This window comes from Passer domesticus, chromosome 5 (genome assembly GCF_036417665.1).
Source record: "Passer domesticus isolate bPasDom1 chromosome 5, bPasDom1.hap1, whole genome shotgun sequence".
Lineage (NCBI taxonomy): Eukaryota > Metazoa > Chordata > Aves > Passeriformes > Passeridae > Passer > Passer domesticus.
This window is the reverse complement of record NC_087478.1, coordinates 6,407,509-6,427,517: the sequence shown is the minus strand read 5'-3', so window position 1 is coordinate 6,427,517 and position 20,009 is coordinate 6,407,509. Positions and strand designations below refer to the sequence as shown.

Sequence of the window (20,009 nt, the reverse complement as noted above, 5' to 3'; positions counted from 1 at the left end):
CTCTTGAAAATTAACCCCTATGAAGACGAATTCACTGTGACTAAACTCCTTCTCCATTGTCTTCCCTAGGAGTGTGCCAGTGAAAGTCCCTTGTACCAGTAAAGGGAACACCAAATTCTTTTGTGGTCAACAAGCAGAGGTGGAAGTGGACTGGTGCAGGCAGGACAGGGTGGGGTGCAGGTTGAAGAGGGCAGTGCTGCCCACTGGAGAAGCACCACTCAGAGAGATGAATTCCACTCGATTTCACACACTGAGAGAAGCCCAACTTGGTAAAATAAAAACCACCAAGCATGCTGCTGCACTTGTGAATTCAAACTGGGGGTTTATTGAACAGAAAACTTGACCATTACTTTGTGAACAGGCAGAAGGGGTTGACTCTTTCAAATACTCTTTTGAAAGCTTGCTTCACACCCTAATTACCTCATAAACATAGAGGTTTCATCCCAATTGACCAGCCTTTTCTTCTCAGTGAGTTCTTCAGTGTCATTTACACAGGATGGAGTTAAGTCCACAACCAAAGCAAAAATCCTAAAGATGCCCTTTATGCCATCAGGTTTTGGGTTATGGGGTTTTTAACCCTTCAGTCTTGAAACCTAACAAATTCATCTGCAAACCTCTATTGCTTCTCAAACAGGTTTTAGACAAGACTGATTAGAAAATCATAATTTTTCAGTGAGCTTCTAAATTTTCTAAAACAAAAACAGGCTAAATTGAAAGCCAAAGTAAAGAATGTGATCATAAAGGCTAAACATAAGTTTATCTTCATTGTTCTAATGTTATTCAGTCATCTAGTCTTTTAGTCACTCAGCAGTAATATTTGGACAGCTTTAATCCAGTTCCACAAACTGAGTATTTTTCCATTAACTGCAACAAGCTTTCTATGAGTTTTTGTATTTTTCCTCAGGCTTTTACAACCAAATAAATGTAGTTTGTCAAACTGGGAATGACTTTTATTATCACCTATGCATGACACTCTTCTTTAATATTCATTACATGAAAATATTACCATTTAAAATTTATACATCATGGTTTGTTTTCTGCGGGTCTTATTTTCTTTTTATTACATACATTTAAATGCACACGTAATCATATTTTAAGTTTAATAAATGCACACAACTTCCTACATAGCTAAACTTTTTCAGTGATACTTTCACTATATATAGTGATTTTACACAATCCTACAGATATTCACCCCATTGCCTTGTATCACTTTGCTTTCACACAGCAAGAATCAGCATTTTCAGGAGGTCCAGGCTTTTCAATTATTTTCCTGAGGTTCCCTCTTCCAAAGCAGGAATTCCAATACTCAAAAAAAAAAAAAATTTAAAAATAACACTTTTTTCACTTGTTCTTGTTTGTGACAAGAGGTTTTCAGGTCACTGCAAGTGCAGGTTTGTGGTGGAGAACAGGGTCACAGTGGTACAGGGCACACCTTGACAACAACCCCAGAAGACCAATCCCTAAACCCCTTGCTGAAGCAAGTTCTCAGGGCTTAAATCTGAAATTATTGAAGTCACCTAGATTGAAAGATCATGCATTAACAGAAAGGTTAGGCTTAAGAAAAAACTATCAGCTTTAATGCCAATATTCACAATCTCATGAAGGCCCATCAAAATAGCATTCATGGGCTACACCTTTAAACTCTCAATATTTAGGCATCCTATGCATGGCTTAAGTAGCTGCCTTGTTAACTACTGGGAATCTATCCCTTATACACTATTTTATAGCAATAAAAAAAAAGGCAAAAAGAGGTGTAGAGGTGTAATTTTATAGTATTTTCCCACACACATACCCTGCAATGAATTTCTACCTACAAAACTATAAAGGAGAAAGCTCACTAAATGCTGTTTTGTCATTTGGTATTCACCAGTCAGAGCACAAAGAAAAGTGCCCTGCAGAGGGGACAATGACAATGTGGCACCAGTGGTGTTCCCCACAGTGCTGGGGCTGAGTGCTGCTGTGCAGGATGGGTGGACAGTCCCTGGGTGTCCCTCCCTGCTCCCTGCCACACAAACAGAGGCAGGCTGGCAGAGAACTGTTTGCACAAGGTCACTTCCATACACATAAACCCAGCTTTTCTCTTCAGGAAAGTAAATATTAGTGCCTATTATTCCCAAACACCAAGTATACAGCAGGCCTTATGCAAACTCTGTGTGCATATGGACACCAGATAAGCCACCCACGTGCTGTATCTCAGATCCACACACCCTGGCACTGTGCAACCAGCCAGAATGCTCTCCTAGAACAAGATTCATGTTTCACCACTAATATGGTGAAGCTTTTTATTCAGAGCGACTCTGTTATTACAGTCGAACAGGCCTGACAGTATCAAAGTTGATCACAGTTCTAATTATAACTTTTAATATGCTGAATTTTATTCATTCCTCCTCCTTTTCAACCTTGATGTTTTATTTCCAGCTATTCAGGGCTTAAGACTCATAAATTAAAAGAGAAGCTTCTGGTTTTATGAGTATGGATGTTGCTGACTGTTGCCTATTCAGAGGCAATCTGCACAGAAAGGGTTCAGGGTGTAACTGTTTAATAGCTCAGAAGCAAATCCCAAAAAAGCAATTACCTAAGGTACCTGCAGTACCCCAAGTGGCTCTAATTAAGCCACTGCAAAAAATTGCTGAGCTTTAAGTTTGTGAAGGATTCAAGGCCATAAGGCCAGGCTGGGAGGGGGCCCTGGGCAGCCTGGTCTAATGAAAGGCGTCCCTGCTCATGGCAGAGCTGGAACCAGACGATCTTTAAGGTCCATTCCAACCCAAATAATTTTGTGATTCAGTGATCCCTGAAAGAGGTGAGATGGACAGCAAGCAGATGAGCCAGCTGCTCCGAGGTGAGCCAGCAGACCCAGGCAGTCTCCACTCAACAGATGCATAAGCTTTCATCAGGTTTCCATCTCCCAAGACTTTTCCTTTTTTATTTCTGCTCCTTGTTCTCCTTCTGAACACCAACACCAACGCAGTGGCAAATTTCACTGCTTCCTGCAGCACCAGCCAAATGAAGTCACTTCTTTTCATGCCTTGTCATGGCCTTTCTTTACCAGATGCAACACAAGATTATAAACTGGGTGTGGCATTCATATTTTTTGAAAAATGTCTTTGCCCAGGATTTTTCTCCTGGGAAGCTGAGAAGCCTCCAAGAAAAAGGAAAACAATAATTATCTAATTTGCTTTTTCTGTGTTTTGCTGCTTTGGAGTGTGTTTGGAGATTGTTTATTTGACAGGTGGTTGCTTTGTTGGTTTCATGTGAATTGTTTTTACTTATTGGCCAATCAGTACCAAGCTGTGTCAAGACTCTGGAGAGAGTCACAAGTTTTTATTATTATCTTTTTAGCCTTCTGTAAGTATCCTTTCTGTATTCTTTGGTATAGTTTAGTATTATTCAATATAATATAGTATCATAAAAGAATAAATTAGCCTTCTGAGAACACGGAGTCAGATTCATCATTCCTTCCTTCATCTGGGCACCCTGCTAATACAATAATCGGGGTCCCTTTTAATAATCTCAGAATAAAGGACACAGGAAAACCCACCCTTTGGGCGCTCCTGAGATGTGTAGAATTCACAAACTAGAACTACATCAGATATAAAACAGCTGAGTAGGACAAAATAACTTACCTCAGGTGAGGACCTGAGCTGCTAACTTCAGTGGGGAAATTATATCCATGTACTTGAGAAAAATTAACCAGATGGAGCAAATACTACAGCCTATGTATCTACAAGGCTCCTCCAACCTGAGTGAACAGTTTAGCTCAATATTAATATTTTTTGGGCATGTGCAAGTGCATCCAAGAGCTTGTGCCTCTCCTTCTGTATAGACACTTCCTCACTGAGCCAGGGCTCTGAACCAGGTTCAGCTTCTGCAATTACAGTGTCCACAGGGAAAATGCATCTCTGATGATTCAGCTCACTGCTGCCAAACTGCCTCATCCTCACAGGGCTCCCAGGGGATTCATGTAGAGGAGGATAAAGGTAACAATATTTAACAAGTTGCCAACTTTAATCCTGTGAGGACCTGAACTATGGCCAGATTTAATCATTTGAGGAATAAACACTGCCAATTTCACTGCAGCTCCCCTTCAGCAGCAGCCCCACAGCATCATCCTGTCCGTTCTGCTACACAAATTCCATTCTAACAAGCATATGAGGACATCATTAGTCTTAAAACATCTGCAGAATGTACACAGAAGAAATATCTCTATGAAAACCCACAAAAGAGCAAGAAATGAGCACCAAACTGACTTAACATTTAAATATTCTTAACAGCAAACAATACATTTTTTTCCAACATTGCACTTAAAGCAAAATACTCAATTTAGCAGAGGCAAAAGATTTCAATTCAATGATATATCTCAGTTATGTCAGAGCATTGACTCTGTGATACACAGAATTCCCTGACTTTAATCCAGGATGGTATTTAACATCAACTTTATCTTAAATAAGGCAGTCATTTTCAAACTTCAGAGGAATTATTCATGTGCTTAAAAGCAGGCACATGCACGAGCATTTTGCAAAGCTTCCACTCCTGTCCCTCTGCTGTTGGTTATCACTTTCCATTAGGTGTAAGAATTTTTCATAGCAGGCACCAGAAAATTATTAAAAAAGAGCAACACAGTTATTAGAGGGAACCCTGGATGATGCTCACTTGTCTGATCTTGTATCATTTTTTTTGTCCTGTCACCTCCTCCACAATTTCCTACCAAATGCATTTGCTCCACACTTCCCTTTCTCCTGAGCGATGTTGCTATGTGGTATTCACATTCTCTGGAAAAACCCCTTTGTTCAGGATTTTTCTCCTGGGAAGCTGAAAAGCTTCAGAGAAAAAGGAAAACAATTCTTATTTCATTTGCTTTTTTCTGTTTTGTTCATGTGGAATATCTTTGGAGACTGTTTACCCACAGGTGATTGTTTCATTGGGTTCTGCTGTGAGTTGTTTTCACTCATTGGCCAATCAGTGCCAAGCTGTGTCAGGACTCTGCAGAGAGTCACAAGTTTTCATTATTATCTTTTTAGTATTCTGTAAGTATCCTTTCTGTATTTTTAGTATAGTTTAGTATAGTATTCTTTAATAAAATATAGTATCATAAAATAATAAATTAGCCTTCTGAGAACATGAAATCAGATGCATCATTCCTCCCTGCCACGGAAATTCCTGCAAATACAATAGTTGCTATATGAAAAAATGCCCATGAGGTGCTTGGCCTGCCCAGGGCAGGGTGTGACAAACCCATCCCTCATTCCCTCATCCCTAGTGACCCACATCTATGAGCTCCTGGTGTGCTCCTCCCTCTCTCCACAGGGATGGATGGGTCTGGCTCCCTTCTGGGCTCAGCTTGTCCCCTTCAGACTTTGACTTCCTCAGGGGCTGAATTTTAGGTACAGCCAGGGAGAAAATCAATGAAATAAACCTGCAATGTGGAAGGGAATGTTAGCCTAATCCAAAGTCTCCTCTACCCATACATACAATCCCCAAGGGAAGAGCTACAAGTATTGGTCAGTTTTGTGTCAAAACAAGTGATTTGCACTCAAAACTCACACAATTTTAACCAAAGTGGTCACATTGACAGCAAACATGTTTATAGACAGGATTTTGTTACACTTTATACAATATTACTTCTTATATTACACAAATATATAATATTGCATTTACATGTAACACTACAAAGTAAGCATTTTGAAAATTAAGGAAAGGCGTGCTTCTTTTGCCAAACCTAATTAATCCTTGTGGGGAAGTAAAAATAAAAATAACTTCATTGACTTTAGGCTTTGCCAAAGCTGCATTTACTTATATGAAGATTATTACCAGGTTCTGCATTTGACAAATACAAATTTTATCCAGGAGTCTTCTCTGTGGAAAAAACCACTGCAAAACCAAAACCCATCAGACTACTGTGAACTGTTTCCTTCTCCCATTCATTGTTTTTCAGTGGATATTTTGCTGCCAATATCATTCAGCATTTTACTTGTTTGCTGACCAGATGGCTGAATATTTTCAAACAGGAAAACAAAAAAAAAACAACCCCATAGCAAATAAGACATTTTTTCTTTATAAATTTTAGCTGAATCTTTATCAATATTTAAGTTTGGAAATTATACATCTTTTTATGAATATTCCATTTTGAGGGGGGAAAAAAAAGACAAAATAGAGACTGATGACACCTGTAACACTAGAGGGACATCATGCCTGGGAGGTTTAGCTTGGGAACTTCTGCCTGACTTGCAACCACTCATCCCAGGATAGGACCAGCCCTTTGTGAGTACTTAACTGCCTTATGTGAAACAAACCTGTTCATTGAACAAAGCAATATCTTAAATCACAGCCTGACAAAGAAAAATATGTAACACTGTGCACTTATGAGCAAGCCTCATCCAATATGGCCCTCCTGGGCTGTCTCAAAGCCCACAGAGTCCATTTCCACTGCAAGAATAACTAATAAATAAATAAAACCAAGGAGAAACTAGCAGCCCAAGGCAGCCTAAGCTAAGTAAACAGTGGAGAAAACACATCTTAGATTTAACTTGGCCAGCAGCTACATTCAGCTTCTGGAGTTTTTTCTGTGTCTGTGCTGCTGACTCTGGTTAAAATTACCTCCAGTAGCAGGGTCTAGCCAAGCCTTGCTCAGTGCACTATTTTTCTGAAGTCCAGATTATCCCACAGGGCTAAGGAAGTTTAGGCAGCTATAAATCCAAATTTGTTAGCATTTCTAGCAGCTAGAGAGTGCCCAAAGCTGCAAGATTCCCTCTTGCATCCAACCAAGGCCTGGTGAGGGATGAGCTTGGCGTGACAGCAGTAGGCAGAGCTTTGTCCCCAGCCCCATTAAACCCTGTTCCAGGGGCAGGGTAGTGTGTTAGCAGAAGGGCTGCATCAGTCAAATCAATCAGCAGTGACTCATCAGCCCATGGACTGGGGGAAAGGCAGGAGGGAGAGATCAGGGCTTTGCTCAGGCACAGCTCCTCAGCTGTCCCTTGCTGCTGATCGTGCCCACGAGATATGAGCCAGTCTGGGACACACACAAAGAAAGAAATGCATTCATAGCTGGTTTACCTGCCTGGGCAGTGCAGCCAGCCTGTAACCAGGCATGTGGGAAGCCATCAAAAATCCTGCAGCTACCTTTTTTTTGCAGTGGGAAATTAAACACAGATACAAGGTCTAGCCCATTTGACAAATTACAAGCCCATCTGATTGTTATAGGCAAGCTTAAATGTGTGTGTCTAGAGATAGATAGATAGATAGATAGATAGACAGACAGACAGACAGACAGATAGACAGATAGATAGATAGATAGATAGACAGACAACCATAGGTATATCCTGCATGTATAACACAGAAATTTACCCTGGCATTAGCCTGATGTTAATTATTTCCTGTAGAGGAAGGGACTCTGCTGTGTGATAATGCACCTTTGGTAGGAAGCTGCTACAAGGCAAAGCAATAAAAACTCTTGGCTCACAAACAGCTCTCCAGAACCAAGGACCAGGACTGTGTTCCTGCTGTGTTTCCCTTCTAATTCAGCAGTTCAGAGGCAAAGATTTAGATCCCTTCTCCAGTATAATCAGGTCACTGCAGAGACCTAGCTGCACTGCTGTGATGTCCCAGCTTATCAAAGCACCCTCACCCCTGCAGCTTACAGAGGGCTGCAAAGTGACCTTGTAGCTTGTGTAACAGCTAATGCAACTCACACTGGGGACTGATTCCACTGATGGGTCCTTATTTCACTTCAGGGAGCTAAAAGCTGAGCATCTACCTGGCAAAAACCAGCATCCCTCTGTAGTCAGTGGAAGAAAATGGGCACATTCAGCAGAAAAATCACTTTCAGGGTGATAAATATTAATCTTGAGCGGTGATTGTCTCTGCCAGATACTTAGGTCAAGCTAGGAGCCCAACTTGCACAATTAAAAGCAAGGTAAGTTCTTTTTATGGTAGAAATGCTGGTTCTGCCCTGTGTTACTTGCACACCATCAGGATGTCATGCTTGGACTATGCATGGATCACTGGAGCAGGGTCTCTCCACACTGATTTTCAGCTGTCCTGAAGAACAATGAGAGTGCTATGTGCTTCCCTAACATCTAACAAGTACCCAGTTATATCATCCCATGGCAAAACTGCCTCTATTCATCTTTACTGCCTGACTGCAGGATTCCTGTGGATCCAGAGCTCCTATGCAGTGTCCCATGCTGTGCCATGGGCAAATCCATGCCAGGGGCTCACTCACAGCCCAGGGACCAGAGCTCTTTGTGTCTGTCCTGTTCAGCAGGCTAGAGACTGCCTAGAGAGCGGGTCATTGCCCCAATAATTTATTCCTGTTTCCAGCATGTGTGGTGCCCAGTGAGGCACTACTGGGTCTTCCCATCAGACTACCTACAGTGTAAATGCTAAATTTAAATAATGTCAAAGTTTGTTAATCAAATTGTACTTTCAGTAACAGTCACATAAAGCCTCCCAAAACCTTGAGTCAGGCATCATTGCTTCCACCCCATCAAATTCATATAACCTATTTAAGTGCCACAGGACCTTAAAACACTATGCAGCTTAGCTCCACGTCATTTAACTTTACAGATTTTCAAAGTTCACAGTTTCAGCTCTTCAATACTGAGAAGACAACTTAACTTTTCTTTTCTCCCACCTTTTTCAATGAAAGCTGTGATTCCTGCATGACCACATGACAAGGCTTTAAGGAAATCTCTTTCCCTTGTTTAGCAAAGCAGTTCAAGAGATTTGCAGGTCAGTATCACAACAGGCAATGCAGCAAACCAGCTGGTTTGCTTGGGATTTTTTTTTTTAATTTAAAAGCTGGAACTGCAAAGCAATGACTTTTCAGAGGAGCCAGCAAACATTTAAGTAGAGTTGGCTTTAAGTGCCATTAAAAATACTGCAAAACAAAAAGATACAGGAATTGATTGGTTTTGGCACTGTGCCTCCTCTTAGCTGGGGTGAATGGGAGTGTGATCATTGATCACAGCTATTTCAGTAGCAGCTCAGGGCTCAGGGTTGAACTATTTGTGATACCTGGTCAGTGCATCCCCGAAAGGATGGCTTGACTAACAGGATGAGCTCTTTTGGTGCAGGATAGAGCAATGCCTCTGGATCTACTGCCTCACTGTGCAGAGGCTAACACAGAGAACAGTGAGCTTCTAGCTAAAAAAAAGGGGGAATTCAGAGCCTGTGTGTATCCTATATGCAGCATCAAAACCAGGCATTATTTGACATTCATCCTGTCAGATCTTCTGGAAGAGGAGAGTTGGCCTGGGTTCAGCTGTTACTTGAGCAGCTCTAGGGGAGAGCCTCTCTCCTAATCAGGACACTTGACATTCATCTCAAGGCAAGACAAGCTGCTCATCAGCAGGTCTGCAGGGCAGGTGCTTGTGAGGAAGGTGCAGCATCATAAGCTGACTCATTTCCCACTCCAATTCCGTGGTGCAGCCTGGCCCCAGCATCCCTGAGATGAACATCAGCTTGTAGTCCCTCCATGTAAGCATGAATCCTGCCATAAAGAAGTCTGGTTACAGCCCCTCATGCTTTCCTTTCAAGAGAAGTCTGAATTTTTTAAAAATTGGATTAAATAAGAACAAACAGAATAGAGAAGAAAAGAACTGTCTTGGGAAATCTTTCTTTTCTTCATTTGCTTCAGGGAGCCACAGAGCTGCAGATAAAAAGCAGCTTAACCAGAAACAAGCAGCATTTGATCAGCACTGTTGACCTGCCAGCAGGAGGGAGCCATGGATATAAAAGCCTGGGAAAAATCAGCCACCATCCATTTCTGCTGTACATCACTCAAAAGACACAGCACCACCCCTTGTGTGTACAAAACACCACCAGCCTGTGTGAAGGCCTTCCTTTAAGAAACTTCAGAGAGCAAGTACAAAACCAGAAGGATTTCATGCACCACAGGAAACACCGTGGGAAATTAACACTTCAAGAGTGACCAGCTCAGGTCTAAATCACCTGTACCCTTCAGTTTGCTGCTAGCAGTCACCACCTGGTACACTTCTGTTTTCTGTGACAGTACAATCAATTTAGACACTCATTTCTCTACTATTAAATGTGTCCTGTATTTTATCAAGCCAGCAGCAATTATGTTAATGGCATCTCCAGGTTTTGCACTCCCCATCTCTCCTCCCTCTGGCTTGGTTATCTAATGCATTTGCATTTTCTGACCATACTCATTACATCAAAAACACCTCTAAGCATGTTCAGGTCAGTTCCACCCTCAGAGGGAAAGTTCACCCTCTCCCTAAAGCAGGGGTTTTTCAACAAATTGGATTATAAGATTAGCACTAGTAACCCACATTGGTAATTATCATAAGAAAATAGCTCTTTTGACTGGGTCAACCCTGCTAACTAGAAGAGGGCCAGGGATCTGCCCACACTCATGGACTTGCTCATCTTGTTTGCAGGAATATCTTCTCCTGATGCTCCTGTTCTTGGCAAGGTGGCCATAGCCTTTTAAGTAATCCCAAACACCCTGAGCCACTTTCCTGTGGATTATGCCTGGAAAATATTTGTACCTCTAAGGTGGAACAAAATCTAACCAAATAAAAATTGAGCTGCCCAGCATTTTCACCACCAGATAACAGTTCCTATACTTTTTGTAGGTACTTTCCAATAGTCTTCAAGTATCACCATAAATACAATACCTCTGTCGTGTGTTGTATTTCTTGACCACAAAACACTAACAGGTAAGAGAGGTTAATTCCATAGCAATAGGATGACTGGTTTGTATTCTCTTTGTAGCAGTAAAAAGTCAATGTCAAAGAAATTTTCCAGTTGGGAATACACCATCACCTGGAATTATTATTTTTTTCATTGAAAACGTGTCTTGCAGCAAACAAATACTTTTCCTTGCAGGGACAGCACTTGTGTCTCTTAAGTCAAAGCACAACAGAGAGCAACAATCCAGTTCTTTCACACCTTTAACATACAGCTGTCATCTTCTTCCTACATAACAAAATACAATCCCCTTGCCATTATCCCAGTGTAAATCCAGGCTAGCTCTATCCCACCAAAACATTATGTTCTACAAATAAAAGATCAGATTTGTGCCCTTGAGTAGGTCCCAAAGCCACCTGTATCACTTCTACCACCCCAGAACCTAAACCCTGACTGAGTCATTTCTGACACTCTCCCAGCTAAACCCTCACCCTAATTTTTTGGCTTCTTTTAGGTTTTTTTTCATTATTGCAGGTGAGTTTGCAGCCGAATCAGCATTAGTTCTGACTCAGCACAGTGACAGGATCATCAGCACCAACACAGCAGAGCCAGCAGCTCAGCTGCACACGTCGTCCTAGATCATCTTAAATCAGCTCTGAGCCCATGTCCCAAGTGCACAGCGATTACTGTCTGGCACTATTTATCAAAGAGAGTACCACAATGCTTGTGAAACAAGGTCATTATGAGATTTAGACAATGTTTTGTAATTGAAAGGGGTTTGTTTGTTTGCTTTGAAAGATGGTTGTTAAATAGAAAACAAAAAGGGGGGTTTATCCATTTCTCTCCTTCAAAACCAGAGGTTTCTGTTTTCAAAAGACTGAGAACCAAAATGTTCCCAGTACCAGCAATCAAAATCTAAACACATTTTCAGGTCCAGGGTAAGACCTAAGGTATCAACAAGGGCTAGTGGGCAGGACACTCTTTTCCAAGTAGGTGTAAGAGTTAGGGAAGATATGGCCATGCTGGATAATAACACTGGACCTTCACAGCAGCAGCCCCTAGAAAAACCTTGGCACCATCTGGGAGACATGTGGGACCGGTTCCCAAACACAGTTTCTTTCCTATCTCAAGCATGAGGCATTCAAGGCTGCTTTTCTTTCTACCAACCATTATCTGTTCTTCTCTAATATTTTTATTTCTACTTAGCTGATGCCTACTACTTCCTTCAGCAGGTGTTGACAGCAACCTACCATATGACACATGGAAGCCTGCAGTGATGGCATCTCCCTGCTGCCCACAGCCTGAGCCCTGCAGGTCTGAGAGCTCCTGGCTCTGCCCCAGGGTCGCTGCAGTCACTGGGAGCTCTGCCAACACCTCCCCTGAGCACAGGGTCAGGCTCATGGAAAAGGTTCCCTTCAAGTGATTCCAATTTCTGACCCAGGTCATCACCTGGCATAAAGCAACACACAGGACTGCCAAAGCCTTCCCAACCAACACCTTGTGGAAAACGTGGCCTGGATGAGGCAGCTGACAGCCCAAATCCCTGCAAAAAACCCATCCTGGCCCCTGGCTGGCTGGTAGTCCTGACTCCACGATGTGTCAGGAATCCCAGCACAGCTCCCATTCTCACTCAACCTCAACCTATGAAGAAAAAGAGAAAATAAAATCATGGCCTTCTTTACAAATGATAAATCTCACCCTGAATGCTCCAGTGATATTTGATGGTGGAAGAAATGCAATCTTGTGTTGGTTTAATGGCTGCTACTCTTTTGAGTTTATGGTCTGTTACAGCAGTTTCCACTATGACTAATTCTCTTACCCTTGAATCATTACAACCATGGCTCACTATCCAGTTTTTATGCCAGCATCTGTCTTCCTTCCCAGGTTTTCATTTCTGACACCTCACCAATCTCCTGTGCTTCCCCCACCTTGGTCTGCTCATATGCTTTCTGCTGTGGTACCTGTGTTTTGGCATCTGTCTCCTCACCTTTTGTGCACGTGTTTCCATGCCATCAACTTCACTGCCAGCAGCTTTGTAGCCTGTTTTTTACTCCTCTTTCCTCATCTTTATGACCTTTCATCACCACAGAAAATGGAAGCTGTACATTTCTCTTTCCCCCACAAAGACAAAATCAGTGTAGCAAGACGTGAAAGAAATAAAATGGTCTGTGTAGGAATCTTTCCACAGCCTCTTCTGCTGACTATGAATCATTCATAGATTAAGTGTCTAATATCTCTCAAGGTAGTTAGAAATTAGGGAATACAGCACTGGATCATCCCAGTAGCTGGTGTAAGTAGCACCTGCTCTGTTGCCAAAATAGCAAATGCAGATGCTTCAGAGAAATGGACAAGGGTACCAATAAGGGGCAGCAAGGAAACCAACTTAGAATGAGAATTCATTTCTAAATGAGCTAATCCCTTCAAAGATTTTAAAGCCAACAGAGACTAAATGAATCTCAGAAATCAAATAGTTGTATTTGATCAACCCAAAGGTTGTTTATGGTTACATAAAAATAAAAAATGTTACCTTTTAATAACAAAAACATTTAGCCTTTCAAGTGCACAAAAATCGTTTTAATTTCTACATTATCCCACAGATTCTCATTTCATTAATTTTCTCTGTCCCAAGCATTAATGCATGCTCTTGTTCTTGCTCTAAGTTACTCCCTCCTTACTTAGACAGCCCCACCCTTTGCTGTGTGCTCATTAACCAGCTGTAGAACAATCACAGCTTTCACGGTTCTTGAGTACCAATGATGGGGCACACAACCCCTCTGACAGGTTTTATTCTTTTCTTTTCCTTTTAATCACCCACCCAAATTGTTCCACCAGCAGCACCTGCACTGCACCTAGGAGCCTTCTGCCATGACTCCAAACCTCTTCCCAAGCAGGGCCAGCTCACTCACAACACAGGAGTGTTTCTGACATCCAGGTTCCTGCCAGCAGACATCCCTGTTACTGCTGCCACGTGTACTCAGTGACAGCCATGCTGGCTTATGTGACACCTTTCCAGGACTGACACATCTATCTCCTCTCCACTCTTTACATGCAAAGACAGAATTTCACCTTGCTTCCCACACTGCTTAGATCGGTACCCAGTATCCTGGTTTAACCCACTAATATACTTTAAATACTTCACAATTAGCTTAGACATACTCCATTTTTTAACCTTTTCTCCTCATGAGAATTGTCACTATTTGAACACACCAAATGCCCCTTACTTGACCTAAGTTCAATTTCACAGTCCCTCTTTACTGTTAAGATGCCTTCGCCTTCAAGCGATTTTATAAGACCCTCATTTTCCAAGAACATTTCTTATATTGTTTTTGTCTTTTCCATAAGGATTCTAGCAGACTAGTGCAAAAATACATTCCCTTAAAGAAAGCATTCAGCATTACCCTTTAATTTACCTGTCTACTAAAACAGCAGGTAAACCATGCAATGTATCAGAATCACATTTATTATCAATGTCAAAGGCACATCTCAATCTGCATAATAACTGAGAGTTGAACAGGAATATGAAAGAAAACATCTTTGCCAGCAGGATACTCTGTATCTCTCATTGAAAGCAATTTGGCTGAATGGGAATCAAGAGAAGAGTCACTCAGGGAGTTCAATTTTTTTTTATTATTATTGCAAAAAAACAACACAGGGAAAGATGAAATGAGAAAAGACCCATTTAGGCTAAGTATCAAATGTCCTAAAAGCAAAATCTGCTCAGATTTGGGTGAATCTCTAAGGGGAAGCTGAAGAAGACCCATTCAGTTGAGAAGTTCAGAAAAGAAAAAGTACAAAATGCTGGAATATAAAATGTAACAACCATTGTCCCTGCAGCAGCAGGGGGACTGGCATGACTATCTCATTATTTCCAACATAACAGCTTAATGTGTATTTAATGGCAGGGAAAAGCATGGGTGTCATCAATTCCACTCAAAGTCATAATTTATGCAACACATGAAATATTTGCATGAGTACCCTGATCATCACTGGCATAGCAGAAAGAATTCACCAAGCACTTATTCTTCTACCACTGTCCTAATCCAAGCTGCCAAGTCACCAGAGGCACAGGGCACAGTAATGGGTCTCCCCAGGTTCTGTACCCCAGAGGTACCAGCAATCCAAGCTGAGCCTACCTCCATCTCCTGGAGATGCACAAATCACCTTTAAATTTGCTGCTGGCATTGGAGAGCTCAGGGAGGGCTCACGAAGTGAATGACCATGAATGACCATCACAGCCTGGACTGAACACTGCTGTGCTAGAAGCTAATGGATGTATCAGCTTGCTCCAAAAACTCACAGGAGCACTCATTCAAGCTGCTTGTAGCTTTGGTTTGCAGCACAAACACACCCCTCCTAAATCCAGTGTGCTGAACTACTACAGTCCCTGACAAATGAAGTCAATGACAAAAAGGTTTCTGGAAAATGACATTGCTAGACATTATTATTTTACTATCTATGTAATCAGAGCACCACAGAGCCTCAGGCACAGCCAGAGATCCCACTGCTCCAAATGTTGTGCCAGCACAGAAATCCCACAAACCAGCAGATATCTGTATTTGTAATGAGTGAGGGAACCAAAAACAAGTTGTCAAGGAAGGAGTGGGGGAAGTGCTGCTAAAGAAGGATCCCCTATAGATTGAAAATGAACTACCTGTCAGTACATTAAGCCTTGTGCTTCTCAGACCTTTTGGGTATAAAACAAAAGACATTTACCAAGTCTTTCAAGGACTGCAATACCCTCTGACAGGCTGTACTTTCTTATGGCACAACTTCATCCCTGTCTGAGTCTGCCCAAGTCAGATTCAATCTCATCAGATTGTTAATGGCAATACACCCAGGTCACTCAAATTGGACTGAATTAGGGCAAATGGCAATGTTTGGAGACAAAAATATTAACTTCTGTTCTTCCCTTCTGTAAAGCAGTTCATCTGCTATCCTGGTTCTTTGTAAGCTCCCTTTTTTTCCTCCCCTCTGTCTCCATCCAGACATGTTTGTAATTACATTTCCTGGGACACACACTTTCATGGCTGCACACACCCCAGCAGAAACAACACACAGCTTTTTAACCATGTGAGCAAGGGCTGTCTCTGCTTCAAAGAGCACTCAAGTCAAGTAAAACAACATTGTTAGCCTCTCTGAAGAGAAAGCAAAAGCACACAGGTCCAGATCCGTAGGTGTACAGGAGTGGGGCTCCAGAGAGAATGTGCACACCTAAACCCCAATGCAAGATGCTCAAAATACCAGCTCTACATTTTTGGTACCACTGCACATGTTCAGCTCTTACCTTTAACCATCTGCAGAGGTTTATTTTTTTTTATGCAAAGACTTTAGGATGAAAACAGCTCTAAAAGTACCCCTTTCCCTTCACTAGCTGAAAAGGGAGATAGGTAATTTAAAGCAGGTGGCTGCATAAACTCCTCTCTCTGAGAATGACTAACGTTCAGGAAAAACATGCCCTGAGAATGATCAACATTTAGGAGAAACATGCTCAAAACAGACACTGATTTGCCAGACATCACCTCTCCCTACTGCAAGATTTCCCACGCTAGACTAGCACTGAGCTCTGCTACTTGGAAGACAACAAGGAAATTTCATAGGCAAAGAGAGAATATTCCCCAGGTCAGAGATGCTCTCTTTCATCACAGGAAGGAGACATGAACTTCTGCACCCCCAGTCGAGGAGGTCCCACACTGCAGTAGCCTCCAAGCATGGATCAAGACCCTTCACCAGCCGAGTGCTCCCATCTGGCTGCACCCCAGAATTTGTACATTCTCATTTGTACTCGGAGAAGGTACAAATTCACTCTTGCTAAACAGTGCAACTGCAAGAGGACAAGTGGGGAAGCTGTGGTCCCAGAGCATCCTCGGATAGGAGTGGGTTAGAAGGAAGGGCACTGACTGTTGTTAATGCACTTACAGGTTCTGCTTGCCTGAGCAGAGCTCCGGCCACCTAGACCTGTTTGGGATGGTGACACCCAGCCTCCTCACCTCTACTGCTGGTTTAAAACACAGGACAGACCCACTTGCTCTTTAACAGCGGCAGAGAGGATTTCCCTGTATGTAGGAATGAGGCTGGAAACCCTGGAAAACAGCTTCATGAAGCCCAGATCCCTTTCCCGGAAAACCTCAGGGGCCACCCGGGGCTGCGCATCCCCGTCCGGCCGCCCCAGCCCCGCGTCCCGCACAGCCGCGCGGAGCATCCCTGCTCCGAGCACTCCGACTCCCTCCAGGTTCGGGTTCCTACAGCAGCAGAGAGCCAGAAAGTTTCTCTCCCCATGCCACACGCACGGCTCAGCCCGGGACACACCGAGCTGACACCGGGCGGGCGGGACAGCTTCGCACACCATCCCTGCTTACTCTCCACCTTTGCGCTGATTCAACACGGTAATTAGAAAAACAGCGAGGCCGGCCGAGCCCCCTTCGTTTGGAGGTGGACTCTACTATTTCCAAGCACCGAAGGGAGCAGCGATCACCCTGGGCAAGGGGAGTGGGGAGTGCGGATCGCGACCGACGGCCGAGGGAGCCGCTCTGCTGGTGATGGGGGGGCTCGGCCCCAGAGCCGCCCCCCGCCCCCTCCTTCCCCGTGGGTCTGACCCCTCTGCCATCCCCCGGACAGCTCTGGGCAGCCGGGGGATGCCACCCTCCTCCCGAGCCGGTGCATACCCTTATGGATGGGGAAAACCCAGAGAGGACGCGGAAAATCTCACCTCTTCGCAGGGCGGCAGCTGCAGGGCGGCCGCCTGCCAGCCCAGCAGCCAGCAGCACACCCAGGCGCTGCCCGGGCACCCCCGCTCCGCTCCGGCCCGCCGCATCCTCAGCATCCTCAGCAGCAGCATCATAATCATCATCTTCCTCCTCCTCCTCCCCGGCCGCGGAGCGCCCGCTCTCCCCTTCCCGGGGGCGGGGGTGCTGCTGGGATCACCGGCCCCTGCTCCTGCCGGACACCTGCGAGCCCCTGCCGCGGGCTGCCCCTGGCCCTGCGCCGCGCCTGCGGCCGGGCATAACCCCGGCGCTCCGGACACTCGGCCCCGCCGGCGGCACCGGCACCGCCAGAGCCCGGAGGAGGGGCCGGGGCGCGGGGAGGAGGAGGAGCGGGAGGGGGAGGAAGGCTGGCAGCGCAGGCGCAGCTGCCGAGGCTGGTCCAGCCCCGGCGTGGCGAAGGGAGCGCGGAGCATCCTCCGGCTGCATCGCAGCAGCCCCAAAACCCCCGCGGCGGGGGCAGCCCGGGCCCTGCTGGGGAGCACGGCGGCAGCAGCCCCCGCCTGGAACCTCTGCTGGCGATGGGCTCCGGGATGGGAGCGGCGATGTGGGATGGAATGCCTGCATCCATCCCACAGCCCTGCCGTGGGATGCTGGCCTGCATCCCCAGCCTGACTGCTGGCACCCCTGTCCCTGTCCATGGCAGCGCGGGGTGCCCGCACCCACCTCCCTGCTCCTCGGACCGCCAAGGATGCCCCGTGTGCCCCACCAGCAGGATGTGCCCTGGACCGCTCAGGTCACGGCCAGAGCAGGGCAGCGACCTGCTCAGTGCGATGGGAAAGCAGCTTATTCGTGAGGGCCTGACCCAAATTATTCTTATCGCCCAGAATTATGCACATTTCTCCCTCGGTGCTTGCCTTTCATTCCGAATTTTGTCTCCTGTTCCCCAGCAATGTCCAGCTACTCGTTCCTAATCGTGTGCTACTCGTTCCTAAGTGTGTGCCTGCCTCAGGCACCGATCATCCTCTGCCTCCCTGACATCTCAGGGGTTGGCCCTGCTCACATTCCTGCTCCCTCCTGGGTCTGCCTTTCTGCCTCCTCTTGTCTAACTAGCAAACCCCAGCACAAGGCTTCCCATGGCTAGCACAAGATGTTCCTGTCCTTATTGATCCACTTTTTACACTACAATACATAGCCCTTTTTCTTCTTCTTTTTTTTTTTTTTTTTTTTTTTAAATTTTCTTTCAATTGGTGGAGTGACTTTTTTGGTCATTTTTTACTGCGGTTCCTGCTCACTGTGATTCAGGTTTGACTCAGCTTTTGTTCACCTCATGAAAAGGGATGCAGGTGTAAGGGCAGAGTGAGATCTTTGCACCATGCAAGCCCTCTGTCCACCCCTGGCTGGTGTCATTGCTGTGACTGTATGCTAAGACAAAAATTGTTCCATTTGCTCATTTTATGTCAATTGAGACCCTTCCTGGAGCAGTCAGGAAAGGAGCTCTGTGATGCTCTGCTAACGGAGACAGGTTTGCAATTTCCCTTTGTTCTTGTAAACAGCCTTGCTCTGATTTTAGCTCCAGCTGGAGGAAGGAAAGTGGGTTATGGTGCTTCCATCAAAAGCCCCATTGCTCACCAGGGTGCCAAACAAAGCACCTTGTGTAATCAGTTACATGAAAAAAAATCAAATTACCTTTCCAGAAAAAGTGGAAAACAGGATAGAAACCCTGCTGCTGCTTTATGTTTTGTGCTTCTGCACTGGGTAGGTCACAAGGTTGGTCTCAAGGATTTGTTGCTCACCTTAACTGCAGGATAAAATCCAGTGTCTGAGGAGCACTGATTTCAGCTGGAACAGCATTTCTCTTCACCTTTGCTAAAATAAAACACACAGAACTGCAGGCACTCCCAGGAATGCAGCAAGGGACTCACTCTGAAAGTATATGGGAAAAAATATATTTGTTGGCTACAGCATGGCTTTCACGAAAGGAAAATGGGTACAAGGGTGCAGGCACAGAGTTTGTGGTCACTGGGAGTGGGGCTGTGGCCCAGCCTCATCCCCAGTGGGTGCAGCTGTGAGAAGCAGGTGAGCAGCACTGAAGGTGCTGGGACAGGGAGTGCCCAGGGTCACTGGCCAAAGGGGACAGAGGGCACACAGGGGCAGTGCATGTAACATGAAGGGTATAAAAGGATGGACTGAAGAGCAATAAAGAGCAGGTGTTTGAAGCCTTCTCAAGTGGTGTGGTGTTACTCTGTATGAGCTGGTGCTTAAAGCCTTCTCAAATTGTGTGTGTTACTCTGTGTATTGTGGCCATCTCAGCTGTGGCTGCAACTCAAGGTCAGCCTGCACAAAAGTGCACTTGCTGTAGGTGTTGACCTGCAGTAAGAATGCAGGGTGGGAAAGCAGGTCTGGGGGTGCTGGCAGAATTACTGTCTGCAGTGTGAGATTATGTCAGAACCCAGGACATCCCTCTGGGTACCCTGGATGGCTTGAGTCCTGGCAGGAAGCCAAAGACACTTGGGATTTCAATCCTAACCCATGGATTAAATTAACAACTTTGTATGAAGAATTACAAGTCACAAAAGTTTAAGTAGAATGATAATGGATTAATCACAGGGTAAAAAGTGGAATTTTGAGGATTTTACTACAGGGGTCTAGGAGGCA

At 44.6% G+C, this 20,009-nt stretch overlaps 1 protein-coding gene across 1 annotated transcript in view; it reads right to left on the bottom strand.

Annotated features, from left to right (window-relative positions):
• The window catches only part of ELAPOR2 (endosome-lysosome associated apoptosis and autophagy regulator family member 2), a 95,861-nt gene extending 78,119 nt beyond the window's left edge, over positions 1-17,742 (bottom strand). The window contains exon 1 of the mRNA XM_064421842.1: positions 17,360-17,742. Coding sequence (XP_064277912.1) covers positions 17,360-17,500 — 141 coding nt within the window. The 5' untranslated portion in view covers positions 17,501-17,742. The remainder of the gene's footprint in view (positions 1-17,359) is intronic.
• Positions 17,743-20,009: the final 2,267 nt, after the last annotated feature.